Here is a 15,580-nt window from a genome sequence, read left to right as displayed (position 1 = left end):
TGTTTTAATTGCTGGCCATTGATGTTACAGGAGCGCGTAGAAGACTGTTGGGAACATAGACGTATCAACAAGACCTCTGTCGCAGAGAAATGGGGGAGGAGGAAGCGTCTTGAATTGGCTTGCAAAGGTGGAGACAACATGAATCAGTCCCAAACACGCACATGATACCACTATCGTACGCCCAAACCAATTTACTGCTATCAGAGTCTATCTTTGATGTCGTGATCCTAACAAGCAGACTGGCGCAGCACAAGTGTTGCAGAAGAAGTTCGTTTAGTCTTAAGAATGCCCGAACGTCAACTGAGCTTTGAGTTTCGTTGATTCAATGAGAATAACCGAAAGTCAAAGAGAAAGATGAACTGAAAGTTCTTTTCATTATTCTTTAAAGCGTGAAATTTACATCAGAGATTGCAAACTATATAAAGAGATAAAACTAATCCTAAACCCGACTAAGCTAGGAGTTATCTACTCCAAAAGAAAAGGAAATATCCTAAAGATAAACTAGAATCTTAACACCAAAGCAGATAATAAAACGATCTGGTTCTGTTATGAAACCGGACAGCAAACCAACGACAATGCGCTGCATCAGGTCTCTCCGGGTAGGAGAAAATTCGCCTCTGAATCTTGATCGGTGTTATCCCCTGCAAACTTCGTGAGGTACTTGACGTTGAATACATTTGCTGTCTTAATATGATCAGGTAACTCCAAACGGTACGCATTTGGGTTAATGCGCTCCAAGACACGAACTGGCCCAATCTTCCGGGAACGAAGCTTATTGTACTCATGAGCATGCATACGATCCTTCGTGAGCACCACCCACACCAAATCTCCCGGATTAAAGATCAACTCCCTACGCTTGCGATCAGCCGCAGCTTTATACTTTGATGACGAATCCTCGAGATTGTGCAAAACCTTCTTATGGACCTCCTGTATGGAGGAGACGAAGTCGACAGCGCGACCATGCATTCGTGACGGGTCTGGAACAGGAATGAGGTCCAACGGACAGCGAGGCGCGAAGCCATACACAGTCTGAAACGGACTAAACCCTGAACTGCGATTGACAGCATGGTTGTGAGCAAACTCAGCCTGACTAAGACATGACTCCCACGACTTAATGTTAGAACCAACGAGAGCTCGCAACATATTGCCGAGTGAACGATTGACAACTTCCGTCTGACCATCTGTTTGTTGATGATACGCAGTACTCATGTCCAAGCTTGTATTCAACATATTCCACAATGACCTCCAAAAATGATTGAGAAACTGTGTATCCCTATCAGAGACTATGGACGACGGAAGCCCATGCAGACGGTAGATCCCCCTAAAGAACAACTGAGCGACTAGCACCGCATCCGTAGTACGTTTACAAGGAACGAAATGTACCATCTTCGAAAACCTATCGACCACAACAAAAATCGAGCCTCTCCCCCTCTGAGTTCGAGGCAAACCCAAAACGAAGTCCATGCTCAAGTCAGTCCACGGCTGTGTAGGAATCGGCAAGGGAAGGTACAACCCCGCATTCGACGCATGTCCTTTCGCCATCTGACAAGAACGATACCTCTGCACATACCGCTCGACATCACGACGAACTGAAGGCCAATAGTACGATGACGTTACCAATTGCAGAGTACGATCACGACCAACATGGCCCTCCCTGTGTAACTCATCTATCACACGCAACCTGAAGCTACAGTCAGGAATGCACAGTTGCTGGCCTCGAAACAAGAATCCATCAATGAGCTTAAAATCATCACGAAGCTGAGCGAGAACCTCCACGATGACCTTGCCAAAAAATGGATCAGACTCGTACAAATCCGCAAAAGAAGCGAACCCCGTAACTGAAGTGTGTAACGTAGTCAAGAGGCTATGACAGCGACTCAACGCGTCAGCCACGCGATTCAACTTGCCCGACTTGTGACGTATGGTAAATGTGAATTGCTGCAAATAAGCGATCCACCCCGCATGCCTAGCTGAGACTTTGTTCTGACTATCCAAGTGTTTCAGAGCATCATGATCAGTGAACAACACAAAATCTCTATGGACCAGATAGTGACGCCAGTGACGTATCGACTGAACCACCGCGTAGAACTCAACATCGTACGTACTGTATCTGCTCCGTGCACCTGCGAGTTTCTCACTAAAGAAAGCCACATGACGCGACTCCTGGCTCAAGACGGCGCCAATGCCCAGCTTCGATGCATTGCAGTGCAACTCAAAGGACTGGGAAAAATTCGGAAGAATCAAAACGGGCGCTGATGTGAGCTTTTCCTTGATTAACACGAAAGACTCTCCAGAGTGCTTTTTCCATACGAACTGCACACCCTTCATACACTCGGTAACTGGTGCCATGATGGTGCTAAAATGTGCCATGATAGTGCTAAAATGTGCCACGAACCGTCTATAAAACGACGCAAGCCCATGAAAGCTGTGTACTTCAGTGATAGTACGAGGAACAGGCCAGTCACGAATTGCTGCTATCTTGCTTGTATCCATCGACAGGCCTTTGCTGGACACCACATAGCCAAGAAATGATACCGAATCAGCTCCCCACTCACACTTTTGTCTAGCTACAAAAAGCTGCTCACGTTTAAGGACATTAAGAACTTGACACAGGTGCTCAATGTGATCGTCGAGGGCGTTTCTGAATACTAGAATGTCGTCAAAGTAGACAACCACAAAATTTCCTATGAATGGTCGCAGGGCCTGGTTCATGATGCGCATGAAAGTGCTAGGCACGTTTGAGAGGCCGAACGGCATTACAAGCCATTCGAAAAGTCCCTCTCGCGTTTTGAAGGCCGTTTTCCACTCGTCTCCGGGGAGGATTCGAATCTGGTGATAGCCACTCTTGAGGTCAAGTTTAGAGAAAATGCTGGCGGCCCCGATCTGATCCAATAAGTCATCCAGGCGTGGAATCGGAAACCTATATCGCACCGTAATCTTATTGATCGCCCTACTGTCTACACACATCCTCCAAGTCCCATCTTTCTTAGGGATCAATAAAGCTGGCACAGCACACGGACTGAGGCTTTCACGGATATGGCCTTTGGAAAGTAAAGATTCCACCTATTTCCGCAATTCTTCATGGTCCTGCGGACTCATGCGGTAGTGTGGTCTGTTCGGCAACGACGCGCCTGGGACGAGATCAATGTTGTGTTTTATATCTCGCAGGGGAGGCAGTCCCAATGGCAGGTCCTGAGGAAAGACATCGGCAAACTCGTCTAAAAGTTTACTGATGGCTGGATGGATATTTGCTGTTGCCGGTGTCGCTGAAGGCGCTGCTACTACGGCCAAGACAAATTTTTCTTCCTCAAACTCCTGAGAGAACGCCCCATAAGAACAAAACAACACTGTGTTACTCGAACCCGTCCCTTCCAGTAGAGGCGGAGCAATGGCAGGAGCCGGGGCTGGTGGCGGCGCGAGATCGTGTTGCGGGAGAAGCACAATACGTTTGTTCTCAAAGAAGAAACTGTAGACGTTGGTCTTGCCACTATGTGAAACGTCTCGATCATATTGCCACGGTCTGCCCAACAAGATGTGACTCACATCCATTGGCACCACATCGCAATATATTTTGTCTTTGTAGTGGTTTCCGATGGATAATGAAACCAAGACCCGATGGGTGACTCGTATTTCTGATCCCTGGCGTAGCCAAACTAGCTTGTATGGAGATGGATGATCAGAACGACGCAGACCAAGCTTATTCACCGCGTCCTCAGAGATGACGTTGCGGCAGCTGCCATAATCTATCACATAACGACACACTCTCCCCTTGATGGTGCAGGTAGACATGAAGATGTTGGTATGCAGCCACGGTTGGTCATCATGTCTCATAGGCGTGAGACAGACACGGCGTAACATCAGCAACGTGCCGCGATCCCCTTCGTTTCGTTCCTCCAGCTCGACATCAAGAACATCCTCTGTTTGTGCTGTTCCGTCGTCATCCCATTTGACATCATCAGCTAGAAGTCCCCGACGAGTTGCATTCAGACAAGCAGTCTGCCTGTGACCTGTCTCTCCACAGGTGAAACAACGCAAGGCATTAGGCCGGGAAGATCGTCGGAGTTCATCAGTTGCTGCAGGAACTCGTGTAGTGTTATCAGCTTGTGCTCCCGCTTGCTCTGCAGCTTCTTTATTGCTAGCACCCGCCTGGTTTGAGTCAGCTGGGGCAATAGTTGCTCGCGCACGCGTCGAATTCGACCATGCGGAAACTGACGTTTTGAATTGTGTTTCAAACGCTACTGCACGCCTATGAGCTTCTGCAACTGTGATAGGATCGAACTGAGACATAGCGTTTTGAAGCTGAGGACGTAAGCCTCCAATAAAACGCGAGACCAGCTGGACTTCGCTATCAAGGATGTCGTTTCTTGTTAATAACAAAGAAAATTCGTCTGCGTAATCATCTACAGAACGAGAACCTTGGCGAAGGTTTTGTAAACGGGTAAACATCGTTCGATCAAAATTATAAGGAAGGAACGCTTTCCTCATCACTTTCTCAAGTTTTTCCCACGTATCGATGTTACGTTTCTCCGCTCGAGCTCGAGAAGTCTTTACTTGCAACCACCAGGACGCTGCTTTGCCCCGGAATTTCGTCGCAACTAAGGCCACCTTGCGGTTTTCAGGAACACGCTTAAATTCAAGCATCTCCTGCACAGCGAAGAGCCAATCCAACAATTCTTCTCCACGTACTCCTCCGTGAAACTCAGGTAGTTCCACTTTAAAACCCATCTCCCAATTTCGATCAGCATGACCACGGTCCTGGAAGTCAATCCTGTGTCGACGATGCTCTTCCTCTGCAAAAGGGTTATCTTCCACTTCGGTTAAGTCATCCTCTGACGGTTGTCTTCTCCTATTGTGATCACGATCTCGAAGGTGAACCGTTTCCGCAAACTCGCGAAACGATTTCTGAATTGTAAGTTGAATGTTTTCCTGCATGGTTACAAGAGTTCTCCTCAACTCTTCCCACTCATTCATTGGTTGATCTGCGTGTGTGCGTCTCGGTGCCATTGAATGATTTGAAAAGCGATTGCTGAGAAAAAAATTTCTGTCCGGAACGTTGATGCTCTGATACCAAAACTGGCGCAGCACAAGTGCTGCAGAAGAAGTTCGTTTAGTCTTAAGAATGCCTGAACATCAACTGAGCTTTGAGTTTCGTTGATTCAATGAGAATAACCGAAAGTCAAAGAGAAAGATGAACTGAAAGTTCTTTTGATTATTCTTTAAAGCGTGAGATTTACATCAGAGGTTGCAAACTATATAAAGAGATAAAACTAATCCTAAAACCGACTAAGCTAGGAGTTATCTACTCCAAAAGAAAAGGAAATATCCTAAAGATAAACTAGAATCTTAACACCAAAGCAGATAATAAAACGATCCGGTTCTGTTATGAAACCGGACAGCAAACCAACGACAATGCGCTGCATCACAGACGCTCTGACTTGGCATTCGTAAGATTCCAACTGTCCAAACACCAGCTGTAGCTATTATCAAGATCAGCAACCAATATCGTCTTTGTGTGCCCTTTGGAACTCTGCGGCTATGTTAGGCGCGGATGGACAGACCAGCAACATTTTGATCGCAGACCTAGCCGGTTGGGAGAAGCATCTTTTGGGTCTGAGCACAAGATTGTCAGGCCGTTTCTTTGTGTGAGAGCCGTACTGCAACACAACATCACCACCAAACCAATGTTAGGACTCACCAAATTAAAAGAACGTATTCTGGGCACGAGATAAAGTTAGCCAATACTAAATAAAGCTTATACCAATCTACCCCATAAGAACATATATACAGACTAACAAGAATCAAAATCTAATGCAGAGACATGTCATTTGTCAATTGTCACAACCACAAAAACGCTGAAAACCAGTTTCCAGAGTTAGCCAATAACAGAACAAGCTTATCTTGTGCTAATTTACACCATAAGAAACGTTCATAAAGACTAAAGAAAAGAGAAAACACAAGAGTTTCAGAACATTGAGATGAGTCGAGTCAACCTAGAAAGAACATCCTAATCAATAATCCCCAAATCCAAAACCCTAATCAAAGAAATCTCTTCCTTCTAAGTTCTACCTAAGAAGAAGAAGAAGAAGAAGAATGGAACCTGTTTTAGCTACGAAAGAGTCGAGTCGAAGCGCAGTCTCGCGTTTGGTGGTGATGGAAGAAATGTACAGAAAAAAAGGTTTTATGAGACACCTGTCCAACGGTGCTATTTATATTTATTATAAAAATCCAATTCAAAGCAGATGAAAGAATAATAACGTTATTTGAATGGTGACAGTTGGAAAACGTGTCTTATGAGAATTTACATGTCAGGTACATGTTATTCTCATGCTCTGTTTCTACTTATACATATAGTTTTGCCTACTTCCATGAGCTCTTACTTTCGCAGTCAATATTTACTTATCTAAGTTACTAATTTAACTATAATTTACAGACAATGAACACTTTTTTATTTTCATCTAACTAAAATCAGTAGCTAATGAAAGTAGAAACACTTTTATTTTGTCAACAGATAATGAAAGCTTAACAACCATCAACAAAACTCTTACAAAATAAGTTGCTTATAATCCAATAGTACATAAAATAAAGAAGAAAACAGAATAAAAAAAGAAAGATTATACCCACACAAAAGAGACAAAAGAGGACATAAAGAATCTTGAGATTAGCTTTAGCATTTGATACCATAATGAGTCATGACTATGCACCTATTCTATAAAATCATCTTAATCTCGTTCTCATACACATGCACAAACGAGAATGATGGATACACAATACTTCGCTGCAACCATCCTTCTATGCCTTGGAATCACAGTCTTGATCCAAGCCATAAGCACCTACAGATTCCGCAACAAACTACCACTTCCACCAAGTCCAACAGCGCTACCAATAATCGGTCACATCCACCTTCTTGGTCTCATAGCTCACCAAGCACTTCACAAACTCTCAACCCACTATGGACCATTGATGTATCTCTTCATTGGCTCCATTCCTAACCTTATAGTCTCATCGACAGAGATGGCTAATGAAATTCTCAAATCCAACGAGCTCAACTTCTTGAACCGTCCCACAATGCAAAACGTTGACTACCTTACTTATGGCTCAGCTGATTTCTTCTCAGCGCCTTATGGGCTTCACTGGAAGTTCATGAAGAGGATTTGCATGATGGAGCTCTTCAGCAGCAGGGCGTTAGATAGCTTTGTCAATGTAAGAACAGAGGAGCTGAGGAAGCTTCTAGTGCGAGTTATGAAGAAATCAGAAGTAGAAGAGAGTGTTGATCTTGGTGAACAGCTTAAGGAGTTGACAAGCAGCATCATAACGAGAATGATGTTCAGAGAGAGGAGATCAGATAGTGGGATAAGAGAGGAAGTTATTACAATGGTGGTGGAGTTGAACGAACTAGCAGGGTTTTTCAATGTTTCTGAAACGTTTTGGTTCTTGAGAAGACTTGACCTGCAGGGAATCAAGAAGAGGCTCAAGAATGCTAGAGAAAGATATGATGTGATCATAGAGAGAATAATGAAAGAGCATGAGTCTAGGAATCACAAGGAGGCAGGAGGAGCAAGGAGCATGCTAGACATTTTGCTTGACATATATGAAGACAAAAACTCAGAGATGAAATTGACAAGAGAAAACATTAAGGGCTTCATCATGGTAACATGTCTTCTTAAGTCCAACACACAAGACTCATGTTACATCTTTTGTTATTTTATTGTTGTGCAGAACATTTATGGAGGTGGAACAGATACATCTGCCATAACAGTAGAATGGGCTTTATCAGAGCTGATAAACCATCCAGAGATCATGAAGAAAGCACAACAAGAGATAGAACAAGCGGTGGGAAACAGGAGACTAGTAAAAGAATCTGATCTGTGCAATCTCAGTTACATACAAGCAGTTGTGAAGGAGACATTGAGGTTACATCCTGGAGGACCGATATTCGTGAGAGAATCAAATGAAGAATGTGCAGTGGCTGGATACAGAATCCCAGCAAAAACAAGAGTGATGGTTAACGTTTGGGCTATAGGAAGAGATCCGAATCAGTGGGAAGATCCATTGGAGTTTAGACCTGAGAGATTTGAAGGAAGTGAATGGAAGATAACGAGTGAGAAGATGGTGTCTTTTGGAGCTGGGAGAAGAAGTTGTCCTGGTGAGAAAATGGTGTTTAGATTCGTTCCATTGGTTTTAGCTGCGGTGATACAGTGCTTCGAGTTGAAAGTGAAGGGACGTGTGGAGATGAATGAAGGGAGTGGGTCATCTCTGCCTAGAGCCACACCATTGGTGTGTGTTCCTGTTGCTAGGATGGATATAAAGTCATTTATCTCACTTGAGCCAAAGGTCAACTTCTAGCTAGTGGTTTAGAAGAAGAAAGGGAGCTAAGAGCAGCAAGAAACGTTAAACTACTTGTACAGTATATAAAACATTTTACCCATTTCATGAATAAATTATGGCAAATCTCTTTTTAATTTTTGTCACACAATAGCATACTAAAGAGAAAAATCTCCAAAATAGTTAAGGTGGGGGTATTGGATTCTGAAATTTGATAGAATTAGAAGGAATTATAGTTTCCATTAAATTTCACTGTTATTCAATCGTGGATTTCATCAATTCTTTTAAATTCTTCTGTTATTGGATTAAGCATTTGGAATCATTCTTTTAATTACTTTAAATTCTGTTGTTATTCAAGATTTGATAGATTTTGTAGTAATGGCATTTGATAAGAATTTAATGGAAAATGTCATGTATAAATGTAAAGGGTCAATTATTTGCTCTTATGCAGAGATTTGTAATGAATCGTAGGAAAACACAAACAATAACATTTCTCTATTTCTCATTTTTCCAGAAGTACATGAAGAATGAAGAGACATTTGTGGATGATAATTAATGAGTTATCGGCAAATATAAAGAACAACAATTAACAAATATAAAGTCAATGTTGTCTTGTTGCTGAAGAAACCCAGTGTCTGTTAACCAAATCAAGATGCCTTCTGAGACTTTCGGTTGTGTACTTTCGCATTACGAACACAAGAGCAAGATAAAGAAAATGCAAATACTTGGAAAAAAACTATGGCAGAAGTTAGAAGATATGTGGAGAGATGCTATGGGTTTAGATGATCTATATATTTTATTTATTAGTATTATGATTTTAATAAAATTGCTACAATCCATAAACTATGTAGTACTAATTACTATTTTTCTTTCAGTTTTAAGAATAAAATATTTTTTGTTACCTTTTTAAATATACAAGGATTCGAAAATTCATAGAATTTAGAGGAATTAGTATTCTATCAAATTTATGTATATTCTTTTAAAATCAATAATAGAAGTAAACATAGGAATTAGATAAATGCATTAAAATCTCATCAAATCTTTGAAAATATTGCAAAAGTTTTTCCTTATGAATTCTTTCAAATTCCTGGATTGAATACCACCCCCTAAATCTCCAAAATAGTATTTATTAATCAATAAAAATACTAAATTAACTTATATCCTAAACTCTAACCATAGTTTCATTTCCTAATGACTATAACATTCATATTTTATGATTTTTTTCTTTGTGTGATATTTTAAAATAAAAACTTGATTGATTAATATTTTTTTTATTTCTCCATAAATTATCAAGGTCAAGTGTAAACTAAGAACATTTTACAGCAGTTTTTTAAAAAATCGGTTGTAACATACAAAACATGTGAATGGTCAAAGTGGACCATTTTGTATTGATCATCCACTCATATCCAAAACAAAAATGATTCGAAAAGAAGAGAAACTTCAAAGGCAAGTTAAGATCCAATGAGAATGAAGCTTCTTAACATCTATCTGTTCTTCTTCTTCATGTTCTTCCCATGTTCTAGAAGCTGTAACTCAAATGACAAAACTACTCTCCTCAAGATCAAGAAATCATTAAACAACCCTCAAATCCTCAACTCTTGGGACCCCCAAACCAACTGCTGCACCAACTGGACCGGCGTCGCGTGCACTCACCGCCGCATCACTGGCCTCACTATCTCTGCTGGAGACGTCGTTGGTGAGATAGCTGAGGAGATAGGAGACCTCACTGACCTCGTTATCCTAGACTGGAGCAGCCTCTCTCGACTCAGAGGAACCATTCCACACTCTATCACCAAGCTCAAGAATCTAGTCTACCTTCGGTTTAGGATAACCGAACTCTCTGGTCCAGTCCCGGAATACATCAGCGAGCTTCAGAACGTTACTTTCTTGGACCTCTCCTTTAACCGGTTCAACGGTTCAATACCCGGTTCGATTTCTCAGATGCCTAAACTTGAGACCATACAGCTCAGTCATAACAAGTTAACCGGTTCTATACCGGAATCTTTTGGTTCCTTTGTTGGAAAGGTCCCAAAACTCTACTTGGGTAATAATCACCTCTCAGGTAAAACTTGTCAGTCAAGTAATTGCCTACCATTTTATCCTTATGTTGTATAACTTGTTACTCAAGTTATTGCCTGACATTGTTTCCTTATATGTTGCTTGGTAGAATAAATGATATACATAAATAGATTACAATGTTGGTTTGATTGCAATGCAGGAGAAATACCAAAGTCGTTATCCAAAACCGATTTCAACACTCTGAGTTTGTCAGGAAACAACTTCAATGGGGAGGCTTCAATGTTCTTTGGACATAACAAAACAACCTTAAGACTGGACTTGTCTCGGAACAACTTCCACTTCGATCTCTCAAAGTTGAAGCTCGCCAAGAGCTTGGTGTCACTTGACATTAGCCATAACCGTGTGTTTGGAGAGCTTCCCTTGGAACTGACCAATCTCAGACTAGACCATTTTAACATAAGTTTCAACCGTCTTTGTGGGTCCATCCCACAGGGTGGTCTGCTCCAGAACTTTGAGGTCTATGAGTTCTCCAACAACCTCTGTCTATGCGGTGCGCCCCTCAAGCGTTGCTAAGCCAATTCGATCAAACACATTTTGAAAATGTATTGTGTATTTTGTTTTAGTTTGAAAATTAGATTGAATATTCTCTTATCTATCTGTCTTGCACCTCGTCTCGTGCTTACTCAGAAACTTCATATAATCTTTTTGGCCTCCTAGTAGCGAATCACTGGAAGCAAAACAGCAGACACAGTCCAACTCTACATAAGCTTATGATGATCACAAAGATGCAAATCAAATCTCTTTTAGGCATTATCAGACGACACAAAGACTTGATTTCATTGAAGATTCCAACATGATTGTCATTAATGTCACCAAACTCTATATAATCTTTGTTTTATATCAAGCAAAGATATATATGATTCGGGCTATTCCCATTGTTTGATTTCATTGAAGATTCCAAGGTACTGATCAGCAGATGCATTTATCATTACTCTTGTGGGAGAGATCACAAAGGCCATATACCGTGACAACCTTTATTGCTTATTCTCAGGGACAATGGCAAAGAAGAAGGTGACAGAAAAAGATGTCATGGTACCGTTGGAGTTCTTAAAATGGAGTATCTCGTAGTTCTTAAAACATTACACGTCTTGTTTTTTTTAGTGTGTTTGCTTGTTGGAGTGTTTGGTTTGTTTGATGGTGCTCTTTTGTCTTGTTTTCAAACTCTTTTTATTTTCTATGCTATACTAAGAAACTTCTTTTTACAATGAGAAGTTTTATTATTATCATCATCAAATGCTTAGAACTGTTCTTTTGAAAGTAACGAATAATATGATGTGTATGAAGAAGATATACAGAAAAAGATCAATTGGAGTCATGTGGCTGAAGGTAAGGCGAGGAGAGGACACGTGTGCGTGTTGACTGTTGAGCAGAAAGATTTACTAAAAAAAAGGTCAAAACAGGGAAGTGAAGCTAAGAGAGAGAGCTTTGAAAGATGTTGGTAGAAGACGTATGGAGCTTCAAAACTCAACTCTCTTCTATATGGGCCAAAACAGGTATAAGCTTGTTCTCAGAAAGCATAGGCAGAAGTTTCAGATTTGCTAGATCTATCAGAAAAATGGAGCTCAACAAATTGTGTTTATTGATTGCAGGGAGCTGCTCTTGTGGAAACAAGAACACTGAATGATTCTATGTAAGACAAGTCTCTCTCCATATTTGACGGAGACCTGTGAGAATATAAGAGAGGAGAAATCAATTCTTTGTTGAACGTTGGTGTTTAGTGTTTGATCTTTCGGATTTTACTCGAGCCTTGATACTAAAATTTGTTGAGGCTTGGCTAAGTATAGCAACATTTCTTTTCCAAAATTGATATTGATCTTGTGTAAACATACATAGCATATAGCATATCAGCTCATGGAGTATAGAGAGATTTGAAGTTACTGCTCTACAAAATTGTCATTCATCAAATGTTAGAACCACATCTTGATGATGCATTTCTTCTTCTGTTATACGCACAAAGAAGCAGTTTTCTTCAATTCCTCAAGTATAGTACTTATTGCAAGCTTCGCATCCGCCTTTCCACGGTCTTGTAACCAATAGTACATTGCGAACCTCAGCTTCATCCGTCCAAGAGTGTACTTAAGACACGAAGGGAAAGCCACAAGAGTCGAAAGCGGGTAGCCTAACTCGTTTACAAGGTAGTTAACCTTTGTTTCCAACACATCACTCGCCTGTGTGAGTACATCCATATCTTTAGCCTCTCTCTCACTCAAACCCAAACTCAAAAGGAAATCAAACCTCTCTCTGAGCTCAGACCCTCTTCCACGGAAACACCTGAGTGCTTTCTCCATCTCCTCTGAGTTCTCCTTGTATCCGAGCTCCAGCAAAAACTGAATCTTCATTGCCTTTGAACCAGCTACGTCTACTACACCAGTACCTGGTAATGGCTCGACTCTTAACCCCATAAGTCCATTTCTTCATCTCCTCTGGATTCTCTTGAATGACTTGACACAGCCGCTTCTTCCCACCTTTCAACGTGTTGAGAAAGGTGCTCGTGTGCTTCAAACGAGACACGCCAAGCCAGTGAGAGTGACAACGGAACACCTTACCAATCTCGTAAGCCTCCATCTTGATACCTCTCAAGAACAAGAAGCAATGTCTTAGATTCCAAACACACTTCCCTAGCTCCGGACTCTGGGGAAGTTTCAGAAACAACGGAGCTAACTCCCCCCTTCTAGACAACCCTAGCTTTGTCTGAAACCCAGCTAAGATCATTGTCCACTCCCCCTGAATCCTCGAAAACAAGTCCACAAAGCACACTCTCGTCTCCACACAGATCCCTAAGAAAGCTTAAACACCTATACATAAGAACCTTCCTCAGATAAGTTCTCCCCCACCCATTCCAAACCAAACCCCATTCCCTCAGATAAGCTTAACCATCTCTATAACCTTAACCACTTCCACATTCATCTCCCCAATCAGTATCCTTGGGCTGCAAACGATGAGCTTAGACACAAACAACTTGCTAAACCCCAAACCCTCAAAAGCCTGAATCTTTGAAGCCAAAACCCCACTCTCATACCCAAACACCTCCCTAGCCTCCTTAAAGATCTTCCCCATCTTCTCCCTACCAATCCCATAGTTCCAAAACACGTGGTAATTCTCCAACAAGTAACGAGACGGCTAAACTCAGAGGGTTTCAGACCTAAGCTCTCGAAGAAAGGCTTGAACTCGTTCACAGGGTGGTACAGTAGAAACCTGGTGATGGATCTGATCGCGTCATCACCAGAAGAAGAGTAAGCACCAACATCAAGATTACTGTGATGCAGCTTCTTGAGAAGGGTGTCGTTGAAGAGAGGGGCGTTTTGGCTCATGCTCTCGGCGATGAGGAACTGTAAGCCTCTGTTGTTGTAGAAGTAGTCGAACATGGCGGCTTGTGCGGCATTCTGCGGATCTCGTTTCTGGTGAGTTTTGGGGTTGTGGTGGTGGTGGTGGTGGTGGTGGTGGTGGTGGTGGTGGTGGAGAGTATGTTTTGTTACAAGACAATGAGACATACTTTGATTGTTTGATGTCAGAGACTGAGAGCGATCATAGGCTTTTTGGTTTGTTTTTCTTTCTTAAAACAACGTAGATTTTTGGTTCTTTGATTCCTTAATATCTATATTATTAAAAGAGAATAACCATTTGAAAATGCCTTTATTTCATTAATTAAACTTCTTATTTTTTTTATTTGTTTTTTTCATTTACATTAATAAAATATCCTTAAATGAATTTAAATTACCTATTTTATTTCTTATCTTTTTAGTTACATTAATGAAATATCCTTAAATGAATTTAAACTATCTATTTTATTGATTATCTTTTTCAGTTACATTAATGAAATATCTTTAAATGAATTTGGACGTAATGTCATTTAATCAACCAAAAAAAAATTATAAGTTATCTTTACGTGCATAATTTTAATAATGAAGATTTTTCAAAACGTGCATCATTAAAATGTTATCTAAAGCTTGCAGCACTAATATATAACATGCATCAATAAAACTAGATTTTAACCCACATAATCGTACGGGTATTATTTTTCAATTATTTAAATTTAAAAATTATTATTTATTCAAAAAATATTTAAGAATGAATATGTTTGATAAAAAGTTATATGGTATTTGCTCCTATTGGTAGTATAAATTTAAACAAAATTTTAGCATAGTATAACTCATTTGTCGTTTTTTAAATTTATGGTTTTTATTTATAATTTTTAGTATTTAATTATAATATTTTAATTTTATATTTGAAAGATGAATGAATATTTCTTTCTAACAATATTTTTTGTATATATATATATTTTTTAAAAAAAAATCAATTTAAATTGTTATTATCATTGAATATAATTATTTTTGACATAATTTTAGTTTTCGTTTACATCAAAACTAATCATATTTTAGGATAATTATAATTTAAAATGTTAATTTTCAGATTTTTCAAAAAACGTCTAAAAATATTTTCAAAGGTTTTGTTATAATTGTTTTTAAAAAATATTGAGTTGCATTTCAAATAAAAAGGTAAAGATATTTAAAAATATTTTAATTAAAATATGTACAATTTAATATATTTTTTACGAAATGATTCAAATAAAAAAATCACGCATGAAAGAAATCATGATTTCTGTTAATTGGGCGGGTCATTGTTTATATGATATTGCACATGAAAGAAAAAATTATGTTTTTACAATTTTCTAATTAACTCTATATACTTAATTTTTTATATGATATCGCACATTCGTAAAAAATAGATAGTTTAAGATGCAAAAAAATATTTATTTAGTGAGCATAATATGATCAAATATTACAAATAGATCATTTAATAAATTAAATAATCAAAAACTAAAAATTCATAACCGCGCTGACGCGCGGATCAGGGTCTAGTACATTATTAATTGAACAGTCCATACAAGTTTTTAACCTATCAATCACGCCTTATGCACACATGTAAAATATCATTATAGGGATCTTTGAATTTCATTTGGAATTTTTCAAAATAATTTGCTTTAATCAACAACTGAAAATTCAGAAGAGAAAATGATTCCTTTAATTCTTTTATTTTTTTGTATTATGAACATACAGTGATATGGAAATGCTATACAGAACAACACTACGTATCTTGAGTACTGGGTAGTCTATCTCATCAATCTAAACCCACATACGAATGTGTTTATCAAGATCTGGATAATGTTCTCATCCATCCT

General features: G+C 39.6%; 3 protein-coding genes, 1 long non-coding RNA gene and 1 pseudogene across 4 annotated transcripts; 2 read left to right on the top strand and 3 right to left on the bottom strand.

Annotated features, from left to right (window-relative positions):
* Positions 1-3,063: 3,063 nt before the first annotated feature.
* Positions 3,064-4,971, bottom strand: LOC125582122. Its single transcript, XM_048748642.1, has one exon. It carries the CDS (start codon positions 4,969-4,971, stop codon positions 3,064-3,066), a length of 1,908 nt encoding a protein of 635 aa, XP_048604599.1.
* A 212-nt stretch (positions 4,972-5,183) lies between these two features.
* On the bottom strand, positions 5,184-6,219 carry LOC106416619. The gene is made up of 2 exons (XR_007319002.1): positions 6,098-6,219; positions 5,184-5,654 (listed from the first exon to the last, which is right to left on the bottom strand). It is a non-coding gene; the product is annotated as an uncharacterized LOC106416619 (long non-coding RNA).
* A 373-nt stretch (positions 6,220-6,592) lies between these two features.
* Positions 6,593-8,459, top strand: LOC106416624 (3,9-dihydroxypterocarpan 6A-monooxygenase-like). The gene is made up of 2 exons (XM_048746581.1): positions 6,593-7,647; positions 7,717-8,459. The coding sequence occupies exons 1-2, from the start codon at positions 6,754-6,756 to the stop codon at positions 8,341-8,343; spliced, it is 1,521 nt and encodes a 506-aa protein (XP_048602538.1). The 5' UTR covers positions 6,593-6,753; the 3' UTR covers positions 8,344-8,459.
* A 1,019-nt stretch (positions 8,460-9,478) lies between these two features.
* LOC106416633 (leucine-rich repeat protein FLOR 1-like) lies at positions 9,479-11,150 on the top strand. The gene is made up of 2 exons (XM_013857556.3): positions 9,479-10,384; positions 10,541-11,150. The coding sequence occupies exons 1-2, from the start codon at positions 9,784-9,786 to the stop codon at positions 10,912-10,914; spliced, it is 975 nt and encodes a 324-aa protein (XP_013713010.2). The 5' UTR covers positions 9,479-9,783; the 3' UTR covers positions 10,915-11,150.
* A 284-nt stretch (positions 11,151-11,434) lies between these two features.
* LOC111198171 lies at positions 11,435-14,051 on the bottom strand (annotated as a pseudogene).
* Between the last annotated feature and the right edge of the window lie 1,529 nt (positions 14,052-15,580).

This window comes from Brassica napus, chromosome C2 (assembly GCF_020379485.1).
Source record: "Brassica napus cultivar Da-Ae chromosome C2, Da-Ae, whole genome shotgun sequence".
Taxonomy (NCBI): Eukaryota; Viridiplantae; Streptophyta; class Magnoliopsida; order Brassicales; family Brassicaceae; genus Brassica; species Brassica napus.
This window is presented reverse-complemented; position numbering and strand designations above follow the sequence as displayed.

What these genes read in the sequence shown, in the direction of transcription:
- LOC106416624 (XM_048746581.1), top strand. Translation starts at nt 6,754, where the DNA reads ATGATGGATACACAATACTTCGCTGCAACCATCCTTCTATGCCTTGGA. An exon ending in ACATTAAGGGCTTCATCATG is followed by an intron (nt 7,648 to 7,716) that starts GTAACATGTCTT and finishes ATTGTTGTGCAG; the next exon opens with AACATTTATGGAGGTGGAAC.
- LOC106416633 (XM_013857556.3), top strand. Translation starts at nt 9,784, where the DNA reads ATGAGAATGAAGCTTCTTAACATCTATCTGTTCTTCTTCTTCATGTTC. An exon ending in GGGTAATAATCACCTCTCAG is followed by an intron (nt 10,385 to 10,540) that starts GTAAAACTTGTC and finishes ATTGCAATGCAG; the next exon opens with GAGAAATACCAAAGTCGTTA.
- LOC125582122 (XM_048748642.1), bottom strand. Translation starts at nt 4,971, where the DNA reads ATGAATGAGTGGGAAGAGTTGAGGAGAACTCTTGTAACCATGCAGGAA.